General features: G+C 33.0%; 4 protein-coding genes across 5 annotated transcripts; 2 read left to right on the top strand and 2 right to left on the bottom strand.

Moving 5' to 3' along the window:
* The first annotated feature begins 1453 nt into the window (after window positions 1-1453).
* Window positions 1454-7407, top strand: LOC122597588 (protein RGF1 INDUCIBLE TRANSCRIPTION FACTOR 1-like). The gene is made up of 4 exons (XM_043770165.1): window positions 1454-1474; window positions 5129-5374; window positions 5495-5635; window positions 6951-7407. The coding sequence occupies exons 1-4, from the start codon at window positions 1454-1456 to the stop codon at window positions 7296-7298; spliced, it is 756 nt and encodes a 251-aa protein (XP_043626100.1). The 3' UTR covers window positions 7299-7407.
* A 4270-nt stretch (window positions 7408-11677) lies between these two features.
* LOC122598652 (putative UPF0481 protein At3g02645) lies at window positions 11678-13334 on the bottom strand. The gene has a single exon (XM_043771240.1). It carries the CDS (start codon window positions 13325-13327, stop codon window positions 11798-11800), a length of 1530 nt encoding a protein of 509 aa, XP_043627175.1. The 5' UTR covers window positions 13328-13334; the 3' UTR covers window positions 11678-11797.
* Window positions 13335-13627: 293 nt separating this feature from the next.
* Window positions 13628-15343, top strand: LOC122598657 (metacaspase-4-like). 2 transcript variants are annotated; one of them, XM_043771246.1, is made up of 3 exons: window positions 13628-13973; window positions 14442-14570; window positions 14601-15343. In XM_043771246.1, exons 1-3 carry the CDS (start codon window positions 13628-13630, stop codon window positions 15341-15343), a joined length of 1218 nt encoding a protein of 405 aa, XP_043627181.1. The 2 variants fall into 2 exon arrangements, with proteins under 2 accessions (XP_043627181.1, XP_043627180.1); XM_043771245.1 differs by having other exon boundaries at window positions 14442-15343.
* A 6445-nt stretch (window positions 15344-21788) lies between these two features.
* LOC122598151 (putative UPF0481 protein At3g02645) lies at window positions 21789-23650 on the bottom strand. Its single transcript, XM_043770751.1, has one exon. It carries the CDS (start codon window positions 23583-23585, stop codon window positions 21945-21947), a length of 1641 nt encoding a protein of 546 aa, XP_043626686.1. The 5' UTR covers window positions 23586-23650; the 3' UTR covers window positions 21789-21944.
* Between the last annotated feature and the right edge of the window lie 912 nt (window positions 23651-24562).

Here is a 24562-nt window from a genome sequence, read left to right as displayed (position 1 = left end):
ACTACCATATAACTAGAAACATTACAATCTACGCTTCCTAACAATAACGAACCAAAATCTAAAATACTTGCAAATAGTTCAAAAAATAGGGTGTAAATATCATAAACATATATAAATGAATAAACACAAATAAGCACTCTAATTTTGGTACTTTACATCAATTCTCTGCCTATATCTTCAGCTTGGGTATCAACGAGTTCAAATAAAAAGTCAATTGTGTTTGAACACATCTAATATAAACATAATCCATGTATAAGGATTGTCATATTTCAAGTTCGTATAGGGGATTGAAAATAGGTAAATTTACTCGGAAGATTAGCCGAATTTATGATCGAACAACATCATCAAATAATGTTTGAACCAAGATTGGTTCTGCCGTTCAAAAAATGAAAGAGAAAACAAGATCGGTTCCATGGCCGATCCAAAATGCAATTATACCATGTCCTTGTTTTCAAGTCAATTGTGGACTAAAAGAGCCGACAATGTACTTCAAATCATGTCAAAGTTTTGAGTCAAAATTTTGTTGTTATTATATGTCACTACATCAAACCGACTATTAAAAGTGAACATTTAACAATTGAGACTCTCTATATATAAAAAGATAAAAGAATAGGGTCCGATTCACAATTTCACATAGGATAAAGAGAAAAGCAGAGCCAAGTCATATGATTTGGAGGTTAAAAATATTGTAAGGCACATGTGGCCGGGGAGAGTAAAGCCAAACTTTAAATTTACTTCATTTCTATTTCTATGGCCACATTTCATAATTGAACAAAAGTTTGTTTTACAAAGATAAAGGGTGTAGAATGCAATTTCTGAAACTTACTTTATTTTCATAAAGTGAGAGAGAGAGAGAGGGAGAGAGAGAGAGAGAGAGAGATCTCCCTTCGTGCGGCTCACACGCTGACCATTCTGTTTGTTCTTTTTTAATTCCATTCCTCGTGCGCCTTCTGTCTTTGCCTTCTTTGACCTTTGACCACTACCGATTATAACTTTATATTTTTAGTCCTTTTACTTTTTTATTTTCTCTAGAATAGACCCCGATATTATTCAACAAAAATATGTTTGCGAAATAGATTAAGGACATGACACCTCTAGGTTTTTTCGTAGCATTGAGCTAAAATCGATTAGTGGAAAATTTGACAGCTTAAATTTGGTCTGTGTTGCAGAAGGAAAAAAATGGTATGCACACTAGACTTTAAATTTACATGTTAGGTCACAATTACGCAATAAAAATTATAATATGATCCGGTATATGATGTGAAAGTTTTTGCAAATAATATATAATTAACTAATGTAGTACATAAAAGTACAATAAATAAGAAAAAAAATAGAGCTCTTTAAGAAGTAAACAATATAAAAAATGAGCACTCTCACATATAAAATCAGAATTGTTTTAATTTATTTGCCACTCACACACATAAAATCGGACACAAAAAACAAGTTAAAGAACATGGAAAGGGAGGAATATTTGGTCAGTTCAAGAAAGATGGGTTTTTATTAAGAGGGACAAATTGGATATATGAATGGAAGAGTCAGATGAGTCATGACTCAGGTCATTGGATCCCTTAGCACGTGACTTCTCATTACTTATCACGTGAGGGTTGGGACATCAAAAATTTTCACTTTCTTATTGTGAAATGCCATTGTTATGGGAGATGATTCCCTCAAGTTGTCTAACATGACTAATCATGTTATACAAATCTTGATCTTTAGATTAAAATCAAGGGTCAAGATTTAAAGACTTCGATTTCAATCCAAAAGTCAAGATGTCTCTAACAAGTTGAAACCAACTTGAGAGAATTCCTTCCCATTGCTATGATACCAAATAATTTACAAACACAATTCTCTTTTCCTTCTCTGCTCTGCTTAGTTATTGGACCATGAGTTTGTACTTAAAAGTTTGTTTGCATATTGATTGTCTATTTTTCTTATCGATTTTTCTCACGTAAACATTACATCACATCAATATAACAACATTTAAAACTGACACATCGACCGATATAACTCTATCATAATAGCTCTTTACATTTTTTCCAATATAAATCGACCGTTAAAACTCTTTAACAAAATACTAAATACTAGTATATATAGATGTCTGTGAATTTTCTTGTGGGTTCACTTTGAAAAAAATATAATGATTCATTATAATTTTCTTTCATTTTGCTTTAAGTTTTATTTTGTTTTTTAATTTTGTGTTCATTTTTAGATAGAGTTTTTTCTAACGTACAAAAAAATATGAGTATATGCTATTAAAAGTGAAACTCTAACAAGGCATTAGAGGTTACTAAAGCAAGTTTAGAATTAAAACCTAATTAATAACACATGACTAGACGAAACTTGAAATTTAGCTAGAATGGGTTGAATAAGTACTCTTGCCAATTACGTAAAACGGAGACAAAAGAAAAACCCTCCAATAACAGAGACTGCGTCACGAGTTTTCATTATGTTAAAAATTATATACATATAATCAAAATATAACATTAAATATGTTATACATATATATCAATCAAGGCTTCAAATTCCATGAGTTACTAGGTCCTTGTTAACATCACTGAGAAAGTGATCCATAAAAGAAGCAAAATTAGGCCAATGTTAATTGATTTGGTGACATGGTTTTCCCTCCTTACATATAGTGCCTATTGAGTTGTTCCTGTCTCAAGAAAGCCATAAACATTTAATTAAGCGCGTGTTTTCATTAGGGAGTTGTTGCTAGTGTTTGTTGCCATGTTTGTTTCCATCCAAACAGGATTTCCTCCTCCATGTCTTTGAGAATAAAGGTATATTGAAACCAAACTACTATAGCTATATATATTCAAATTTTATTAAGACTAATTACTAACTATTTAGAATATATAGTTGCTTGAAAAATGTTATCAACATTTATACAATAATCCTTTTTTTTTTTTTTTTCAAATAACAAAAAATATTAATTGTTATTAGTTTGTGTACTTTAATTAGTAGTTAAAATTCAATGTTTGGATTTGAACCTCTATCTCCCCTTTAATTAGACCAATCCTTTATTAGTTAAATGATGATTAATTTCAGGTTGTGCGCGCGTACTACAAGTACTTTTTAATGTTGCAATATGTGTTGGTGTTTGGTTTATATGTATAAATTAATTAACGTGTATCATTATTTATCCTAAAACTCTTTCCTATGTATACATAGTGCATAGATTATATATTCTTTAGTGATGACGTACCCCTCCAGCGGTACGCAAGACCTAACTCTACGGTACGAAGGATCGTTCGTTACGAAGGCTTCCACAACGACATAACGAGATAAAAACCATTCCTCTACAAATTCGGGATTTGATCTTATCATTGCGGTCAGTAATTAAGGAAGTTATATCCCTAGCCTAAGACTTAGGAAGCCCTAAGTCGCCTACTTGTTCTCCAAGAATGTCTTCTTCTATGTAAAGAGAATTACGAAGCCCGCTAGAAGCATCCAACAATACACACAGATCACGAAAAAGTTCCATAGGCGTAAAGAGACTTAACTCTACCATCTAGGAATTGCCACTAAACGACCCTATCAACCTTAAATCAACCACCACCCTAACCTCGGATTCGGTACACAAACAGTTAGATTATTTGATGATATTATTCTTCTTTACAAGCTATAACAATTGAATCACTAATGCTAATGAAGGATCGATAATTTAAGATGGTTTGGTTGGTCATCTTCTTTCATGTTGTATATTGTACCTTGATCACTAGTATCTTGCTAGTTGGTCGATATTGTTTATTAGTAATATATGAGTACTATTTTATTGCCGTTCAAAAAAATATATATACTTCCTTCGTGTTAATATTCTTCCGAGCTACTTGTATTTGATTCAATTATGCCATATATTTAGATGAGTACAAACTCGTAAAATACATATGTATTAATTTATAACCCACACATATAATCATCACACAACTATATATAATCTAGCTAGCTAGAGGCCGGTCATGAATTTGAATGTAAATCATGTTCAACTATATAATGATTCATTTTAATAAATCCTAATACCTTCTCTAATAATTTGACCCTTCATTGTTTACATCTAGCTAATGATCCACTATCTTCTATATTTGGTTATTTTCTTAATTTTCTCACACGGTGACCCTTTTGCATAAAACCCCCAATATTATTAAATATTTTTATTATTTATCGAGAGAAGCATTAATTCGACGTCTCATATAAACAAGAAAAACACACTCGTCCCATTCCTATAATATTTGTCATTGTCCAATACACACCTCAGTCTACCTAGCTAGCTATACAGCTAGCTCCAACCAAATTTTACCACGAAAAATTATAATATAATATTAAGTAAAATAGTAGAATTAGGATTAGTATTAGTATGTGTGAGAGATATGGAGATAGATAGAGATATGTATGGTTAGTTTAGGGTTAGTGAGGCTCTTAAGCCAAGGTGATGAAATTATATTTTATTAATTTAAAAAATGAGGTTTTAAGAAACCAAGCCAATATTGGGAGACATGGTAACAACACCCACGTTCTCCCTATCATATTTTACTAGCTCTTCTTCTATAGTTATTATTTACTTTCAAATTCTACTTCTAGCCTTCTAGGGCTTTGCTTCTCATCCAATTTAAACCCCTTTCTATCTAAGACGATAACTGTTGCTTCCTAGCTAGCTCGGTTAAATTAATTTTTTTACTTAAATCGGTAATTAAACACGTTTGTTCCCAATCAATCTTCTTATATCCGGTTCCATCTTGTGCGGTTATTTTTTTAAAGTCTGTTTTTGGTTTTAACATATAAACATTTCTAGCACTAGCTAAATATCACTTACTTTCCACTTGACAATATATATATATATATATATATATATTGTTAAACTATCAACCCAAGGATAATATTACATATGCACACCCTTTATATATATAGCTTGCTATTCTCTATAAATACGCTCATCATCCAATTACTCCTCTCGATCTCTCTCTCGATTATTGCTATTCATTTGGTAGCGCTAGCTATTCCAAGAGATAGAGTTAATTTATATGTGATCATGGTAAGGAAATATATTTACAATTAATCTTGAAAACTTATTGTATTTATATCATAATTCAATTATCACATGAAATTTGGCAATTGAAATTGTATCTTATAGGGAAATCGAAAGCCAGCGTGGTTAGAAGCTCTCTACGTGCAGAAGTTCTTCACACCGTGTTCCATTCACGAGAACGCAAAGAAAAACGAGAAGAATATTTGTTGTTTGGATTGTTGCATTAGTATCTGTCCACACTGTTATCATTGTCATCGATTTCATAGGCTACTTCAAGTTCGTCGTTATGTATATCATGATGTCGTAAGGCTGGAAGACCTAGAAAGGCTTATCGACTGCTCAAATGTCCAGGTAACGAACGTTCTAAATAAATAGACTCACAATTCTATATATTAGGGTTATTTTTAAGCATAATTCGATCGGTCAATTCAATTACTTGATTGCTAACTAAACTCACAATTCAATATCCAGGCATATACAATTAATAGTGCAAAAGTTGTATTTATCAAGAAGAGACCTCAAAACAGGCAATTTAAGGGGGCTGGAAACTATTGCACTTCTTGTGATAGAAGCCTCCAAGAACCTTTCATCCATTGCTCTCTAGGGTGTAAGGTAATTCAATTCTTCTATATTAATTGCGAAAACGTACATGTGGAAATTCTATTACTTAATTTTATACCGGATTATATGAAGTTAAAGGATATATGATCATGAGTTTACATTTCAGAGTGATCATGATTGATTCATGAAAGATATATATGAGCCTATCGATCTCCAAAACTTAAGTATAACTCAAACATGAAATAATAAAAACGAAAGTTGTATAAGTATAATTACTCCTAAAATTTAGTTAAAATTTTATGGTTAAATTATCTGAATGTAACTAACACTTCAAAATTTTGAGCCAAAAGAGTCTAAAAAGTTATTCAATTCGATCCTTAATTTTGAATTGCGTAATTGAGTTATATCATGGCCAGTTCTATGCCTTGACAGCTATAATTAAAACTTCAAAATTTAGATTAAATAATTAATCAAATGTATATACTTGTAATTTAGGCATTATACAGAAGGAGGTTAGCGTAATTTTATGAATTACACATTATACCGTGACATCTAATTAGTAGACAAATTATATGGTCCAATTTAATTTGCATGCAAATTCTATGATTAACTTTCATTTTGTTTCTTGATTACGCTCAAAATTAAGTCAAAACTCATTTAGTACATTAACTTATGGCAATATATCCTTGCATCTCAATATATATTACTTGATACTGATGATCCATAACTTTAAAATTAGCATATCGATGTTTGTAGTGTTTTGGTTCCCAAAAAACTTCATCACAAAAGAAAATGCATGCATCATCACTTCAAGAATAGTAGGAAGAATTTGAAAAATAATTATTATTATGGATGGAACCTATTAATTTCAACAATTGTAATCCTCTATGATATTGGTCTCACGTCTTATTAATAACTTGATAATTGTTAATTAACTTGTTAAGGGGAAAGAACTTTAACGTACATGGAGAAAATCCTGGCCCAAAATATTGATGAAAAGAAAAAAAAGCGTCGGCTCAACTTGTTAGTCTATATTTTGCAACATAATTGCACAATACGTACCCAAAACAAAATTAACCCTTACGAGTGTTAGAAGGTAATTATATACTTTGCTCCATCCATGGAAAGGGAGAATTATATAAAAGAATTAACTAGCTAGGAACATGTATAAATATATGGAATACATGCAAGTACTAAGTTAGCCATATATAGAATTGAACAAAAAAGAATCAAAATATTCTAATAATTTGATTGTACCAGTGCCATTCTTAAAAAACAAAAAAAAAAAAAAAGGTAAAATTGATTGTACCAGTATATGAAAATTGAGCTACATGTCAATTAACTTTAAAATATTAATTATATATAGGTGGATTTTGCGCTCAAGCATTATAGAGATCTTACACCATTCCTAAGGGTATGCAACTCCTTACAACTTGGTCCAGATTTCTTCATTCCGAACGACAATGGAGAGGATGACATGACAAATGAAACCCCTCATTCCACCATCGTGGATTATGACGACCCGATGAGCTCGTGTTCTGGCTCATCGGGTTCAGAAAACATGAGCATGATGTGCACTGAATTTGTTAGCAGAAAGAAGAGAAGTGGAATATACACTTGTGGAAGATCATCCAATAAGGTTCATTCTGATGAGGATATGACCTCAAGTATGAGTAGAAGAAAAGGTGTTCCTCAAAGATCACCTATGTGTTGAAACTTTTTAATAAATTAGCTTTACAGTATTATTATTTTAGATTTATTTTTCTTTGTTGGGAATACTATTTTTCTACTAGTGCAACTGCTGCTCTTTATAATTAAGATAATTAAGATGTTTTATGTTTTAGTTAAATAGTTGCTTGGTCGGAGGAGATTTTTTTTATTTTTTGTTTTTCCTAATCGTACCACGTGGTTCCCAATTCCAAGCAATTGTTTGTACAAATTTCTAAGACTTTCTAGCATATAATAATATGTACTGTTCGATTATAAAATTAAACCTTGTATGGACTCGAGGGCCTTAACGTTGGTGTTCTATTTATAATAGGATTTTTGTATGTTTATTCACCTTATTTCAAGACTTACTCCCCATAATTATAAAGGCGGGTTTATTCGGGATTTATTCAGATACTTTAAAATTACTTCTAAATATTTTTTAAGGCAGTTTAAAAGGATACCTGTGTAATACGATAGCAATGTGGTGATGGTGGCAACTGTTTCTGATGACGTCGACTATTGTTGAAGGTCACGACCAGTGACAGCTCAAACTTTTTTGTGACCTTAAACGAAATAAATTTTGGAGTATTTTGGAGGCTTGGTAAGTAACAAAAAAAAAATACCTGATCAGTGAATGATTTTTGGAGAATGAAATAAACTTACCCAATTTTTGGAGAATGGAATAATAATAACCCTTTGATTTCACCATAATCACAAGAGTTCGTTGCCATCATATTTTGAGAGAGGAAAATTGCACGCTTTTCAATTTTCATGAAGAAGAAGACTTCAGGATGTGCGTTTGCGTTCTAAATTGTGTCTGTTTTTTTCTTTAGGTGAGGTAAATTTTTTGTAGCCGTTGTAGAAATTTTGAGGTATATAAAAGGGTGTTACAAAAAAAATTGGGGGTCTTTTCTTTTTGGTAGCCAAAGCACATGTTTGACCATTATAAACATTTGAGCCTGTCATAGTGACGGCGAGTGATAATGATAATTAATGTAATGATAATCGATATAAAAAAAGATAGTGAATATATTTTGAAAAATAAGAATATACTGGTATAAATTAATTTATCAAGATTATGATGATATTCTGTATGTTTCTCTTTTATAATTTTTTCACACGAGATTAGAGTTTTTATTAAGTTACCTTTAAAAAAAAAGAGTTTTTATTAAGTTATATATGTGTCATCTTTATATATACAAAAAGACAACTGACCTAATAACTTATTAACCAATTACAGCTCTCAATTTTATAAAATTGTAAATTGATGATGTCATTATTAATTTAATTACAAATTAAAAATTCTAATAATAATTATCCAAATATATTAATATATTATATTTATATTAATGGTTTTAGAAAAAAACTAGATTTTAGATCCGTGTCCAACACTGGACACGAGATTTACGATATTATCAATATTAGATCTTCATACATTTAATTCATAAAAATTTATAATTTTAAAGAAACACAGTTTTAAGTGTTATATTTTGCAAGTTGTAATACAATAATCATAGGTTCGTCACTGTCATTATTAGCTTAGACATATTGATGGCGCAGGATCACAAATAATTTTTTTCATATGTTAAATTTTTTTTATTTAATTAAATGATTGTAAATTTTAAAAAATTCTTCCAAGTTGATGGCAAAAAATAAATATAAATTAAATATTCAGGGTTAAAAAGTGTAAATTATTAATGGTAAACAAAAAAGTGTAAATTAATGAGACATTTTCTATAAATTAATATAAATAGTAATATAATAATATATTTGGATAATGATTATTGGGATTTTTAGTTTGTAGTTTATCTAAATGATGACATCATCAAAAGTCAGTTTGATGAAATCGAACGATGTGATTGGTTAATTAGTCATTAGTTCAACTGTCTTATAGTATATATTATTAAGATTCACTAATTTACATTTTTTTTGTTTTCCATCAATAATTTATACTTTTTATCCTCACTAAATTCTTAATTTATAATTATTTTAATCTACACTTTTTAATTTTCAATCACAAATTTACACTTTTTAACCATTAATTCCAATATAATAGATAATGAATAATAACTGATATATATGCAATTAAATAATAACTAATATATAATCAATAGAATAATAGCTATTATATATCATAACTATACGTTCTATCATATAAATATAAAATTAATTAATAAAATATTAATAAAATCTAACATAAATATATTAAGACTATAAAAGTAATTGTACTATTACCCTTATTTTTTCTTAAGTATTGGTAAATGAACATGTAATCCATTTCCATTAATATATTATTCATAATATGTATGTATATATATATATATATATTAAAAATTGACTGTAAGTTTATTTATTAACAGGGCAAAAACATATACTTGAAGAATGAGCGTTCCGATTAATCTCAGACTTTCAAGTAAAACCACACACTCAATGTTTCTGATAGCTAAACATGCATGAAAGCTCAGTTTTTTGGATGAAACATCTATCTTTATTTTTAATTACGTTCTTAACATCTTTCTGGATTATTTTTTTGGCTATTTTTCTTTTGAGTTAATAAAACCTTTTAACTTGCATATAGTTAAACTTTGATAATAATCTAATCTTTATAACAATGTAAACCGTGTATTTGACACGGGTCTAAAATCTTGTAGTGTAAAATGGAATAATATTTTCTAATTGTAAATTTTTTAGGCACTAATGTCTAAATGTAAATACATATAGAATGGAATCATATAAAAATTTCTTCACTTTTTTTTAACAAATACTCCGCATAAAATAGTATTTAAACATATGATGATTTTAAGATTGGAAAATTATTAATTAAATTAACTCATATGCCTAAAACCAATCTAAAATTTAAAGAACTTGACATATGTAATTTAATAATTCTTTTTTTATATTTTTGCTTCCTGATTTTTTTACATGTTATTATCTTACTATTAGACATATACACCAATATTATTATCTTTTTAAGATTTCACAAATTTAAACGGTAGGAAATATTTTGGCCCATCAATAGATGGATTTCATGGGCTTTGATCAACATGGCCACATGGGTGAGTAAGTCCGCTCAAGTTTCTTAAATCTTAATACCACATATATGGCATTCCACTTTCACTATTAAAATGCATAACTGGAGCTCGATTCGTTACTTTTATCGCATAAAGTTCAAAGTAGAAACATTTAGATGAGAAATTTATTCGATAATAATTTCAACATGTCTTCATAATGTTGGTACGTTATTGATACTTTTTTAGTTAGGTGTTCTTGATTTGTAAGATTTGTTAATTTCTTAGCCCTATTTTTTATTTAAGGGTGCGTACATTTGGTTTCGATCTTGATAGTTTCTAGGTGAGTCTTTTATCTTATGTTCGTAATTTGTAATTTCTAACTTCTTACTAATTTAATTGGTTTTCATATTTTTCAACTTCTAGCAAGATTTTATTATATAACAATGAAATTTCTAAAGAAAAACAACAATCTGGTCACAATCGATCATTAATCAACTAGTCATATGCCCACCCACGAATATTGCAAGTCATTGATTTCAAATCTTATTATAGACAAGTGAATAAACTAATTCTTGTGATTCATTTGTGAGAATGGAGAGCTATATTAGTCTGATTCTATGCAATGTGCGCTCTAGATACCAAGATGGTACATGGGACCATGAGTTTCCACTCATTTATTACTTTTATTTTTTCAATCGGATTTCACCTATCTATCCATATAATGATAAAAAAAATTACTTTTTTGAATTATAAACGGGTTGGGTTTACATTTTTTTTTCTTGATATGAAACAACATCAATAGTATTTTTATTTTTTACTTTCTTTTAAGAGGTCGAGAACTCATCATTTTATGACAATATTCGTAGTTGCTTACATAATTACACTTATTTATCTTGCCAACGGCAAACTTAAGATAATCAGGGGATTATTAAGTGGTTGAGATTCATACGTACACTAGCCTGCGGATTAATGGGTACCAAATGGTCCTATCCAATAATTATTAGTATTATTGTTATTATTTTTATCTTTGTGTAGGGGTTTAATTAGTTTTGACTAATTCGCAACTAGCTAACTTCATAAGCTTAAACATATATAGAGTACTTGTGTCATAAACCTGGTTTACCTTAATAAAGCAGTTTATAGTTCTATGGGGTGAGTGGAAAACTAAAACCCGGTTGCAAACAAACCGAATCTCATCTCATAAGCCAAAATGGGTAATTAAAACGCCTTTTATAGTGAACCAAGTTACTATACAATTGCAGGGTATCGAATTTGTCGTACCCATTTGATAATAGCTATGTCTGTTGAGGAAAAAACTCAGATGGTGCAACATTTAGTCAATATGAGAAAAAAAAAATTCAAAACACTTCACCACTTTGCACAATACAGAATCAACTACACAAAGCCTTAACGAGATAAATAACAAGAATAGAGTGAACAAATAGACGGTAGTCGAGTGAACCCAAATGAGATCACGCCGTGATCAGACTAGCTACATACTAGAAGCATATGACAACGCCAATTTCATTTTATCACAGCCATAAACGTCACAATAAGCTTGGTACGTTAACATGAACACGGTAACAATGCTAACCATGAATGCTACAATCTTCCATGTTGCTCCCACAAAGCTGCCCATAGCCTTTAAGACCACCAGCAACCAACTTGCAAGCTTCTTCAACAACATATATGCCTTCATTTGTAGCCTACTTTCGTAATCCCTATTAACTTCCGTTATCATTTTTTGCAACTTGGATTTCTCTTTGGTTTTCATGCTCTGTATAGAATTGCTCGTTGCAACAAATAGTTTTGCAACTTCATCATCACTCAATTCACTTTTGATGATCTTCGATTTTCTAAGAAGATTGACATCTTCTGCGGTTATGATAAGCCCACACATCAACCCCATGTATTCAGTAAGTGGAAATTCAAGGGAGTTGGGGGATAACATTTCGTAAGCAATCAAATTTCTTAGTATAACTTCTGAATTGTTGTTCAAAGTAATGCACGGAAGGTAAAATTTCTTCTTCTCGGCAATGTGTATTTTCTGTATGCCTTCTTCGTTCCGTAGAGCATGAAACGTGTATCCTGATCTACCCTGGAGTTTCGAAGCTGGGGGAATAAGAGTTTTTTGTTTAGAAAAATCTTGTAGAATTGTGATAGTTTGTTCATACACTTGAACCATCTCTTTTTGGGGAACTCCTTTTAATAAACTTGAAACCTGTGCAACAGAATTTAAACCAAGAAAGCGATTTCCCCCAGCATGATGATCATTTGGTATGTGTTTTCCCGTTTTAGGAACGTTGTTTATGATCGAGTAATACATATAATGTAACAGATGTTCTACATCATCAGGAGCTTCTAAACACAACTCAAGTGGCGAATGGATCTCACTAAAAGTTCGATATATGGCAGGTGAAAAATTATTACCAGATGATGGATCATGCAACGCCTCGTTGATTTCCCTTAATACAATAAAAGGGATTTGGTTCTCAACCATCATCAGGTCTTGTGCCAACAATCTTTTTCTCGGATCTATATTTTTTCGTCGGCTTGGAATGGAAAAGTCAAGATCATAGGCATGGAAAAGATTAAGCAAGAAGAGACCATCAATGGTAAAAACCCAAGCCAAGGAAACATTATCGTCTTGTAGGAACATGTCGTAGCAAGAACGGACAGCAGGGACAAGTTTTACCATTTTATCAAGGATTGTGGGATGAAAATCCTTGATGTTGTTGTGATATTGTAAGAACCCTTGCACGGCTGCAATTTTTTTTTGTTCCATTTTCTTGTAGGGTTGAGCCCGAAAATGATGATTTGGGCCCATCCCTATCTGTTGTGGTTCATAGGCTTCAGGTTTATGAGTGGTTATGGTTTCAGGTACTTGAAATATAGAAATAACACGAGCAGGTCCTTCAATGACATTGATATTGAATTGATGTTTCAGGATTTCGCTTATTTCGCCAACCCATTTTTGCTCTTTTGGATCTGAAATAATCAATGGATCTAGGGATGAAGCCATTCTGATGGTGAGAATGTTGAAGTTTGGTGATATTCACTATTCAATCACTCAAATTATGTGATTGCCATGTGAATTTATTTAAATATAACAAGGCCTACGTTGACTTTGTGACACTTGGAATAAAATAAAATTGTGTAATTAATTATTACTTAGAGAAAAGTATAGATCGTTGATTATTTCAATGTCAAAAGAGCAGTAGCCTCGTGGAGCATGTGGAAATGTGACTCCCCGTGACATAACTGATTCCAATGAACTGTATAATTAATTGAACTCTGTTTGTCAACTGACAGAGAGATAGAGATGGGGAAGAAGGCGGTGTTGATCGGATGTAACTATGCAGGAACCCAGGCGGAGCTTCAGGGATGCATCACGGATGTCAAGAGAATGTACCGTTGCCTGGTAGATCGGTATGGGTTTTTGGATGAAGATATCAAAGTCCTCATCGATACCAAAGACTCTTGTACCCAACCTACAGGTCGTAACATTTTTCAAGCTCTTATTGATCTTGTTAGTTCGGCCAAGTCTGGAGACGTCCTCTTTGTTCATTACAGTGGACACGGAGTTCGCCTTCCTGTTGAGGCTAGTGACACTGACGATACTGGATATGATGAGTGTATTGTCCCCTCTGACTTCAATCTAATTCACGGTATGTACTTACAGTTTATTTTGAAACATTTGATGTTTAGTTTTGTCATCATATTAAATACATTCATGGGTGTACCGTCCCATTAAAAGTGTTCAGTTTTGAATTTTCAAAGTTATTTTTTTGCAATTGTGACTTTAAATATATATGGTTGTGTAATATAAAACTCAATGAACGTTATATGAATTAATTGAGTATTAAATGTGATCCTATTGGTATAACTTTCATCGAAAATTATATAACACGGTTAAAAATATTCACGGTCAAAGTTATAAAACAAAGACTTTGAAAATTCAAAACTGGACACTTCTAGTGGGACGGAGGGAGATAGTGAATTTATGAATTTGCAAATGTCAATCTCCTTCTATAGATAGTTGGATCCATGATATAGAAAACGGTAGCTTTATTGTTTTTTTCTTATATATATGTTAATGACTTTGGTTGTCTATGTATTCATGTGGGTGATGACAGATCATGACTTTAGAGAGCTCGTTGAACAAGTGCCTCATGGTTGCCGAATAACCATTGTATCAGATTCATGCCATAGCGGTGGACTAATCCACGAGGCTAAAGAACAGATTGGTCTCAGTTACAACGTTCGTAGTAATAAAAATAGGAATAATACAGAAGAACAAGAAGACAGCGGGTCGGGTTTTGGATTTACAAGTTTCTTGTTCAAAATTGCTGAAAATGTATTAGAATCTTGCAGCATTTGCCTTCCTTTTGGATTGTGGCAAAAGGGTCTTGAAGACGAAGTAGAAGAAGAGCAAGAAAAAGAAGTAGAAGAAGTAAACTATACAAGAGGTCCTCGATTTAAAAACAGATCATTACCTCTTCCTACCCTCGTCGACATACTAAAACAAAAAAGCGACAAAAAAGACATCGATGTTGTGGAAATAGGGCCAACCGTGTTGGATATATTTGGTGAAAGTTCTAGTCCAAAAGTAAAAGATTTCAAGGACGTCCGAGGTGGTGATAGTGCTTTTCTTGGAATGGTCGTGAATCTGAATCGGGAATTCCCTTTGCAAAAGCTCCAAAAAGATTCGGATGATACAGATCCCACAATCGAAACAGAAGTGGAATGGAATGAAGATGAATATGCTAGATCACAGAAACCAGAGTTGCCACAAAATGGAATATTAATTAGCGGGTGCCAGACCTATGAAACTTCTGCTGATGCAACCCCAGTTCGAAATCAAGCTTATGGGGCTCTTAGCAATGCAATTCAGAAAGTCATTGAAGAATCTGATGGTGTTGTTAGTAATCTTGAGCTAGTGCTCCAAGTTAGGAGGTTGCTGAAGCTGCAGGGATACTCTCAAAACCCAGGGCTTTACTGTGATGATAACCATGCCCATTCTGCTTTCGTTTGCTAAGTGATGGTGACACCAGAATCTGTAAACCATATTTCTGGCTTTCCTATTGTACTTTTAAGGCAGATCTCACAATTTAGATGTTATTGAGCTTTTGGTGCAACAATTCAAAAGAGATGAGAGGCTTTGTTTCTCTAGTGATTTTGGATTCCAACTTGGACATTTGTGTTGGATGTTATTGTTTGAGTTGACTTAATAAAACTTGTCAGTTAAAAAAATAATCACATTTTAGATAATTGAATCATCACCAACCCATCACCCTGTTTGGGCCATAAACATATTCTCATCACCATCCACAATCTATTGCACAAACTCGAAATCACATTTATAGTACTTTATTTTCGTTTGGAAATTGAAGTACTTGGTGGTGGTTTATTATAAATGTTTCTGAAAACAGGTAGCTGGTGCAAGTTATAGTACGTAGAGCTCATATATGTGATTAACGAAGAGATTGATCTAGATAAGCGCCATGTTGTTCTTTTAATATTTGTTTATGTAACAACTTATTTTTGAATCATAATATTTGTATGCTTTGTCACAGAAGTTTATGTATACTAGCAAAAATCTTGGTTTAAGATTATCTTTTTCTTAGCTAAATAGCTAGGGGATATAGAAGAAATATGCAACATGGAACCGGCTGTTAGACAAAAGCTCCGACTAACATATAGGTTTCTAGGAACTAATGGGGCGATACAGCGACTTCAAAGAAACTAGTGACCATCATAACTACTTAGGCTACTATATATGACGCTAAAAACCAACGACTTATATATGACATATCCTCAAATTAAACATTAAGCGTAAAGTACTTGACCTAGTGAACAACCCTGCATCATGGTACATAATAACTTGTGGAACCAAAGCTAGGTGATCCCTGATAGACTGACTATTCAGGAGGCTAGCTAGAAGCGTAAGGCAACAATGTAACCGCTTTTTCATCGCATCCATAAACATCACAATACTCTTGGTATGTGAACGTCAAAACTGTCACGATGCCAATCATGAAGGCGACAATCTTCCATGACTGTTCGACGAACTTTCCAATAGACTTCAAACCTACTAGCAACCAACGTGCCAGCTTCTTCAAAAGCAAATGTATCTTCATCTCAAACCTGTTATCATAAACTGTATTCACTTCATCAATCATTTTTTGCAACTTGGATTTCTCTTTCGTCTTAATGGGTTGAATAGAACTACTCATCCCAATAAAGAGTTTGGCAACTTCGTCGTTACCCATCTCACCATCGATAATCTTCTGATCTCGGAGGTACTGTACGTCGTCCGCATTCACAATAAGCGCACACATCAAACCCATGTATTCAGTAAGCAGAAACTTATCTGGGTCGGCTGTTAATGTCTCGTACGCAACCAAATTTCTTAATATGACTTCGGAGTCACTGTTCAGAGTAACACAAGGCAGATAAATTTCATGGTCTTTATTGTATATGTTTTTAATGCCTTGGTGTTTTGTTAAGCCGTGAAAAATGTAACCGGCTTTATGATGAAGTTTGGAAGCCGAAGGAATGAGAATTTTTGTTTGGGTGAAAGCTTCTAAAATCGACACAGTTTTTTCATAGACTTGAACAATTTCTTCCTTGGGAACTTTTGAAATGAAATTAATCGGGTTGATAATAGCAGTACTTGCCTGCTCCAAAATTTTGTAAGTGGAACGGCGATCATCACCAATAAGCATTGTCATGGGGATCAGGTCAGGAGTGGTTTGGGGGGTAGTGTAGTTGTTTATTATCGAATGATAGAGATAATGAAGAACATGGTCTACATCTGTTGGAGCATGAGACTTTGAGCACAGCTTAAGTGGCGAATGTATGTTACAAAAATAGCGAAATTCGGAAGGTGAAAAGCTAGCTGATGATGAGGGATGCAATAATCCGTCTTTGATTTCCTTCAACACTAAGAAAGGAATCTGGTTTTCTACCATCATTATATCTTGTACTAACTTTCTTCTTTTTATACTAAATTTGGGTCTTTGGAATTGTTGTTGTTGAAGACCCAACGCGTCTTCAAGCTCAACTCGATTCTTTGAAGTCACGACGATTTCTTTTCGACGTAGAAGATGAGGAAGATTAGTACAAGACTCGGCAAATTCTTCAATAGCTTGCCCTCTGTTTTCCAATTCTTCGGGAGTCGGTCCATACCTGGCCAGCCAGCGACGCTTATATTCACATGCTTTCTCTTTTAATAAGAGAAGATATGCTTCCTTTTCGCCCATTCCAATATTATAGGTTTGAAACAGATCAAGCAAGAAGAGACCATCGATGGCAAAAATCATGGCCAAAGACTCATCATTATCTTGTAGGAACATGTTATAACATGATCGGACGATCGGGACAAGCTCCCCAACTTTGTTAATTAGGACACTGAGTTTACCATGATGAAGGTATTTTCTAGCAACAAGAAGTTTTTGCTGCTCCATTTTCTTGTAGGGAATTGGACGAAAGTGATGAATTGGACCCAGCCCTACCTGCTGTGGTTCATAGGCTTCAGGTTTTTTTCTTGTTATGGATTCGGGTAGTAAAGGAAATATCGAAACACGAGGAAAGTCACGAGTGGTTTCGATCTGATGATCCAAGATTTTTGTAATTTCAACAACCCATTGGTTCTCTGCAGGGTTTGAAATCAATGTTGGATCCATAAGGCCCAAGTTGTGATGAATCACTGGAGGGGTATTTATAAGGTTTCAGCTTAATTAGGGTGTGCAAACTACTCTATGAATGTGATGTGTATTTATAGGCATATACTGTGTAAAATATTACAGTACATAATTACCACGAGTGAACACTTGTAGTGAGCTTTTTGTTTATTGATTAAAATTTCATCCTAGCCACCTCGTGAGTCATAATCATTAAAAAGCAGTTACAGAAAAATCTAGAAGATGGTGAATAAATAAATTATATATTCACAGTATCATCCAAGCTAATTAAGGTAGGTATGTGAGAAATGGCACACGTACACTAATTAATCTCTTTAATTTTGAAAAGAGGGGGATAAAACATCTTAGACCGACTTTAATAGAACAGACAAAACAATAACTATTCTATCAAATTTAACTACTAATATATATAATTACTACACGTACGAGTAATTAGTACGAATTTAATTGAGATCCAAAAAAATTAATGGGGTGGCAATAAACAGATGAGATCGAGATAATCAACGTACAAAAAGAGTGCTGGCCATGCACAAGAATCGAATCGAATCCTCATTGGATAACGGATGGTTATACCATATCCAAAAAGAAGTACGAGGAGTTTTCAGCCTTTGGAATTTGGATTATCTAATCCCTTTTCAATTCACTAGTCACGTACAGCCAAGCCAACAAAGTTACCACAAAATAGTGGTCCCTAGGGTAATTAATTAAGGGCATACGTACGATCTCATAATCAATCAATAATACCGAGATGATCCATTCCATCGACTTTATCAATCAATAATCTCAATAAACTTCTTCGTATTAGCAGCACCAATAGCATGCATCTTTTTTTTTTTTTATCTAATAATAAACATCAACAAAAACCGTTAAAACTAGAAACTTTTAGTCGTTATAATTTCACAAAACTTTTCACAACTGTAAGGCCCTGGCCGAAAGTGATGAATTGGACCCAGCCCTACCTGCTGTGGTTCATATAGGCTTCAGGTTTTTTTGTTGTTATGGATTCGGGTAGTAAAGGAAATATCGAAACACAAGGAAATTCACGATTGGTTTCGATCTAATGATCCAAGACTTTCGTAATTTCAACAACCTATTGGTTCTCTACAGGGTTTGAAATCAATGTTGGATCCATAAGGCCCGAGTTGTGATCATATGTTGTAAAGATACAAGTGATACATCTAAGGGTGGCATAACAGGTTCGACACGACCTGTTAAGACACGAACCTGTTAAGATTAAACACGAACACGACATATTAACTAATCGTGTCACTTTTCTTAAACACGAACACGACACGAAAATTAACATGTGCACCTGTTAAAGACCTATTAAAAAACCTGTTAAACTTTTTTCTCTTTTTCTGGAGATTTAAACACATATTCAGATTCGTATACATATATGTCTCTATATATTAAGTTGCTATATCCAGAAATGCATACAGACACATATCCAAAACCGATTCAAATACTAACACATATATACCAAACAAATTCTATACAAATGCATCCATTCAAAACATTTCCAGAATCATACAACTTTTAAAGTAATAAACACTAAATCTATAGATATATAATAAAGATGAAGAAGAAATAAGCACTAGAAAAAAAATGAAGAGCGATCTAGTGTTGTAGAAGGCGGCGACTACCGTTTCCGATTTGCCGGTGATGAACTGATGGTTTGGATCAAATTTCAAACAAAAGAATATCTTCTTTTCTTATATATATATAAATTAATATGCATAGATTTGAGATCTTAAGGAAGATGAGATTTTTTGTTGTGGTAGTTGCGTAAGGAAGATGAGATATGGTTAAAGAAAAGAATAAGAAAAGAGAGAAATAAAGAGTGGGTGAGATAAAGGAAACGAAAATGTGGTCAGATGCATTACTATGTCCTTTGTGTTTTAATAATTAATAGTAATAGACTAATAGTAATAATATATGATATAGTGTATGTTAATTGTTAACAGGTACTTAACAGGTCTAACAGATCCGCACCTGTTAAGACACGATAATTATCGTGTCTTAACAGGTGCGGACCTGTTAAGACACGAAACCTGTTAAGCCTAAACACGAAACCTGTTAAAAACATGTCGTGTCGTGTCGTGTTAACAGGTTTCGTGTCAAAATTGTCAGCCTTAGATACATCCTTCATCAATGTTACCACAAATCATGTTAGGTATGTGAAAAATGACATTAATCATGTTATAGCTACGTGCACTTTAATTAATCTCTCTAATTTTGAAAAGAGGGGGAAAACATCTTATGTGTCATTATAACCAACATCTTATGTGTTCTCTACCATTATTACATCTTTAGCCATAACTCTTCTTTTGGGATCGTCTTCTTTTCTAGGACTTGGAGAGGTAGAAGAAGTTACCCTCTCATCCGAGACCATAAAGTAGTACTCTTCTTCGAGGGACGAGTCGTAGCCATCTTCTTCCGGTAAAGGGAACATAAGCCGTGGACATGATGTGTTTATTTCATCTCCCACGTCATATCGTTTTTCTCGAGGCAATCGTCGTTGCTTGTTTTTCTCAAGATTATTAATGTTTACTTTGTCTTCATAGGTGGTATAAAACAAATCAAGCAAAAACAGAGAATCTATTGCAAAAATCCAAGCCAAAACTACGTTGTCGTCTTGCAGGAACATGTCGTAGGAAGCACGTACGCTAGGAACGAGTTTCTGGACTCGATCAAGGATAGCGATTTCAATTGAAGCACTGTACGATCCAATGCGCGGCAGCAAGTTTTTGCTGCTCCGTTTTCTTGTAGGGAATGGGCCGAAAATGATGAATTGGACCCAGCCCGATGTGTTGTGGTTCATAGGCTTCGGGTTTTTGTGTTTTCATGGATTCAGGTGTTTGACAATATATTATCAATTTCTTTTAATTAGTTTTAATTTGTACTCATGATCCACCAATTAAAAATTCTCTCAAGTTGATGGTTAAAAATAAATATATTTTAAGTATTTAGGGTTAAAAAGTGTAAATTATTGATGGAAAATTAAAAGGTGTAATTTAATGAGACTTTTTTACAATTTCCTTATTAGACTTAGAGTTAAACTCTAACTCTTAACTTATAGCTACAAAACATATTATAAACATATTGTTTGATCGTTTTTTAATTAATAAAATTTTCTTTTTCTTTCAGAATTTCTTCCACTCATATTACTTATATTACTCAGCTTTATACATGTACATATATTATATTTATCATTATTGTTTATTAAACTTAAATTCGATCACCGGTTTATTTTAACCACAAATTATTTCATACTCACAAATCATGTATAAGGCATATTCGAATTTCTTTATAATACAATCTATATAGCTACGTACCGTACATCGTACGGGTATTAGGACTAGTATAATAATATATATGGATAATGATTATTAGGATATTTAATTTATAGTTAATTTAGATTATGACATAAGCGAAAGTCAATTTGATAAATTGAGCAATTTAACTAGTTAATAAGTTATTAGTTCAACTGTGTTATAGTATATATTAAGATTAAGATTAAGATTAAGATAAAGATAAAATAAACTCTTTTTTTCCTTTTATTAATACGTACCTAAATTAAATGTTGAGAGTGACAATTTTGCATGATTGACTCATAACTAGGTTGAATTTTATTACGGAATATGATTAATGGAAAATTTTTATGAATAATACATTTATTTCTTGATCGCAAACCTTTTAAATGCTGTCAGAAATTATGGACCCCTTATATTCCCCTTTCGATCTTCTTAAGTTTAATCTTGTGATCATGCATCATAGTAACATTGTAACAATTATTTTTATATAAGAAGGCCGGGTTGTGCTTTTTGATGAAATACTTACTACTGAAATATAAACTCTATAGATACATCATATCTATACAGACATGTAAAAAATCAAATAGAATCAACTGAAGTCTAAACTAATCAAGCTTAATTAATTAGCTAGAAACATACTGCAACGTAACTTATCATCGACCAGTTGTTTTTCACCGCAACCAAAAGAGTCGCAATAAGCTTGCTTCACTAAAGTGAACACTGTCACAATGCCAATGACGAAAACAACTATTTTCCATGAAGATTCCACAAAACCACCAATACCCCTCAAAATGACAAGCAACCAAAGTGCTATCTTCTTCAGCTGCAATTGTGCCTTGATTACCAGCCTACTTTCATAAACCTTCTTAACTTGGACTCTCTTTTTCTGCAAGTAGTCGAATTTCTCTTTAACTTTGATGTTTCTTACCACGTTGTTCATTCCAATGAAGAGCTTGACAACATCGTCCTCTTTTAAATCGCCTCGGATAACATGTTTTTCTTTAAGAAGCTTAACGTCTTTGACGTCCACGATAAGCTCACACATCAAACGCATATATTCGATAAGAGGACAGTTTTCGGAATGGGTTACTAACATTTCATATGCCACCAAGTTTCTTAATATAACCTCTGAATCATTTTTCAAAGTAATACATGGCAAGTAAAAAAACTTATCCTTAATCACTATCTTCTGAATGCCTTCGTGTTTCGTTGTTTTCCAGAAACGGAATCCGAGTTTATCAGAAAGGACAGAAGCGGAGGGGATAGCAGTTACGTTTACGGTGAAGGTTTCTAAAATGAGGATTGTATCTTTATACAGTCGAATAATTTCTTCTTTGGCCTTCCTTTCTATTTGGGTGAAAAACGAAATAAAAGCAAAACCTACCGGCTGGTCGATGTCGTTGCTCGTTGGTCGTGGGTCATCGTAGTTGTTTACGATGGAATAATACATATAATCGAGTAAATGTTGTACATGACTAGGGGCTTGAGTCGGTTTACACAACTCAAGGGGCGAATGGGCCTCACAGAATGTTCGAAAAATAGAATATGAAATCTTTTGATCAGATTCTTCATTTTTATAATTACTTGATGATGAATTCAGAGTCTTATGGATTTCTTTCAAAATCATAAAAGGAATTTGGTTCTCTACCATTATTACATCTTTAGCCAAAACTCTTCTTTTGGGATCGTCTTCTTTTCTAGGACTTGGAGAGGTAGAAGAAGCTACCCTCTCATCCGAGACCATAAAGTAGTACTCTTCTTCGAGGGACGAGTCGTAGCCATCTTCTTCCGGTAAAGGGAACAGAAGCCGTGGACATGATGTGTTTATTTCATCTCCCACGTCATATCGTTTTTCTCGAGGCAATCTTCCTTGCTTGTTTTTCTCAAGATTATTAATGTTTACTTTGTCTTCATAGGTGGTATAAAACAAATCAAGCAAAAACAGAGAATCTATTGCAAAAATCCAAGCCAAAACTACGTTGTCGTCTTGCAGGAACATGTCGTAGGAAGCACGTACGCTAGGAACGAGTTTCTGGACTTGATCAAGGATAGCGATTTTAAAATCCTTGATTTTGAAACACTGTACGATCCAATGCACGGCAGCAAGTTTTTCCTGCTCCGTTTTCTTGTAGGGAATGGGCCGAAAATGATGAATTGGACCCAGCCCGATGTGTTGTGGTTCATAGGCTTCAGGTTTTTGTGTTTTCATGGATTCAGGTGTTTGGAAGATGGAAACAGGAGGGTAATTAGCAGTATCCATGTCGATTTGATGATTCAAGATTTCAGTGATTTCAGCAACCCATTTTTGCTTTTTAGGGTCAGAGATCGATGATGGATCTATGGAAGAAGCCATATATATTTTGGTTAAGTTATACCCCAGTATGCGCTCAAACTTTGTAATGCAATATATTGCAATGTGTTTAACTTAATTTGATGGCATTTATATCTATATTTATAGTTATAAACTTTATTTCCACCTGTAAAAATGTTTGCCTCAATGAGAGGTAGCCAAGTGCGGGGTTGTGGAGGGTGCAGGGCCTCCCCTAATAACTCAATGGTGCACTATCAGTCCAGCCCCATTATACATAGATTCTGCATTCCTGCAATATAATTCTTTTAACTGGCCCTAACAAAGTTGATGATCCTTTTTCTATTTTTACCCAAAATGGTGCCAAACATTATTTATTATTTTAGACAGTTTAACTTGATATACGAGTTACGTACTTTTTTCATCCATGTGTTTTATCGCTTTATCACTTTTCGTCATTGCCGTTAACTTTTGGCTAAAATCATACTCGTGGTTTGTATTTCGTCCCTGCCGTTATAACTTTGTCGTTAACCCCCTCACATGCAAGTCACGTGAGGGACATTTTTGTCTTTTCACCCATTTAAGTGCAAAAATCGTCCTTGTGGTTTCTCGTTTTCACATTTTTCATCCTCGACGTTAACAAACAAAAATTATCGGTAAAAATTTAGTCCAAACAAAACAAAAACCTATATATACCTATATTTGAGGATCTAGTCGAAATTCAAACACGTAATACAATGCAAAACCGACATACCATAAGAACGAATTTTGCACTTAACCATAGGGACAAACCAGTGAAAAGACATAAATGCCCCTCGAGTGCAACGCACGTGAGAGGTTAACGGATCCAAGGACGAAATACAAACCACAGAAATGATTTTAGCCAAAAGTTAACGGAGAGGACGAAAAGTGATAAAGCAATAAACCAC

This window comes from Erigeron canadensis, chromosome 4 (genome assembly GCF_010389155.1).
Source record: "Erigeron canadensis isolate Cc75 chromosome 4, C_canadensis_v1, whole genome shotgun sequence".
NCBI classification, from domain to species: Eukaryota; Viridiplantae; Streptophyta; class Magnoliopsida; order Asterales; family Asteraceae; genus Erigeron; species Erigeron canadensis.
This window is presented reverse-complemented; position numbering and strand designations above follow the sequence as displayed.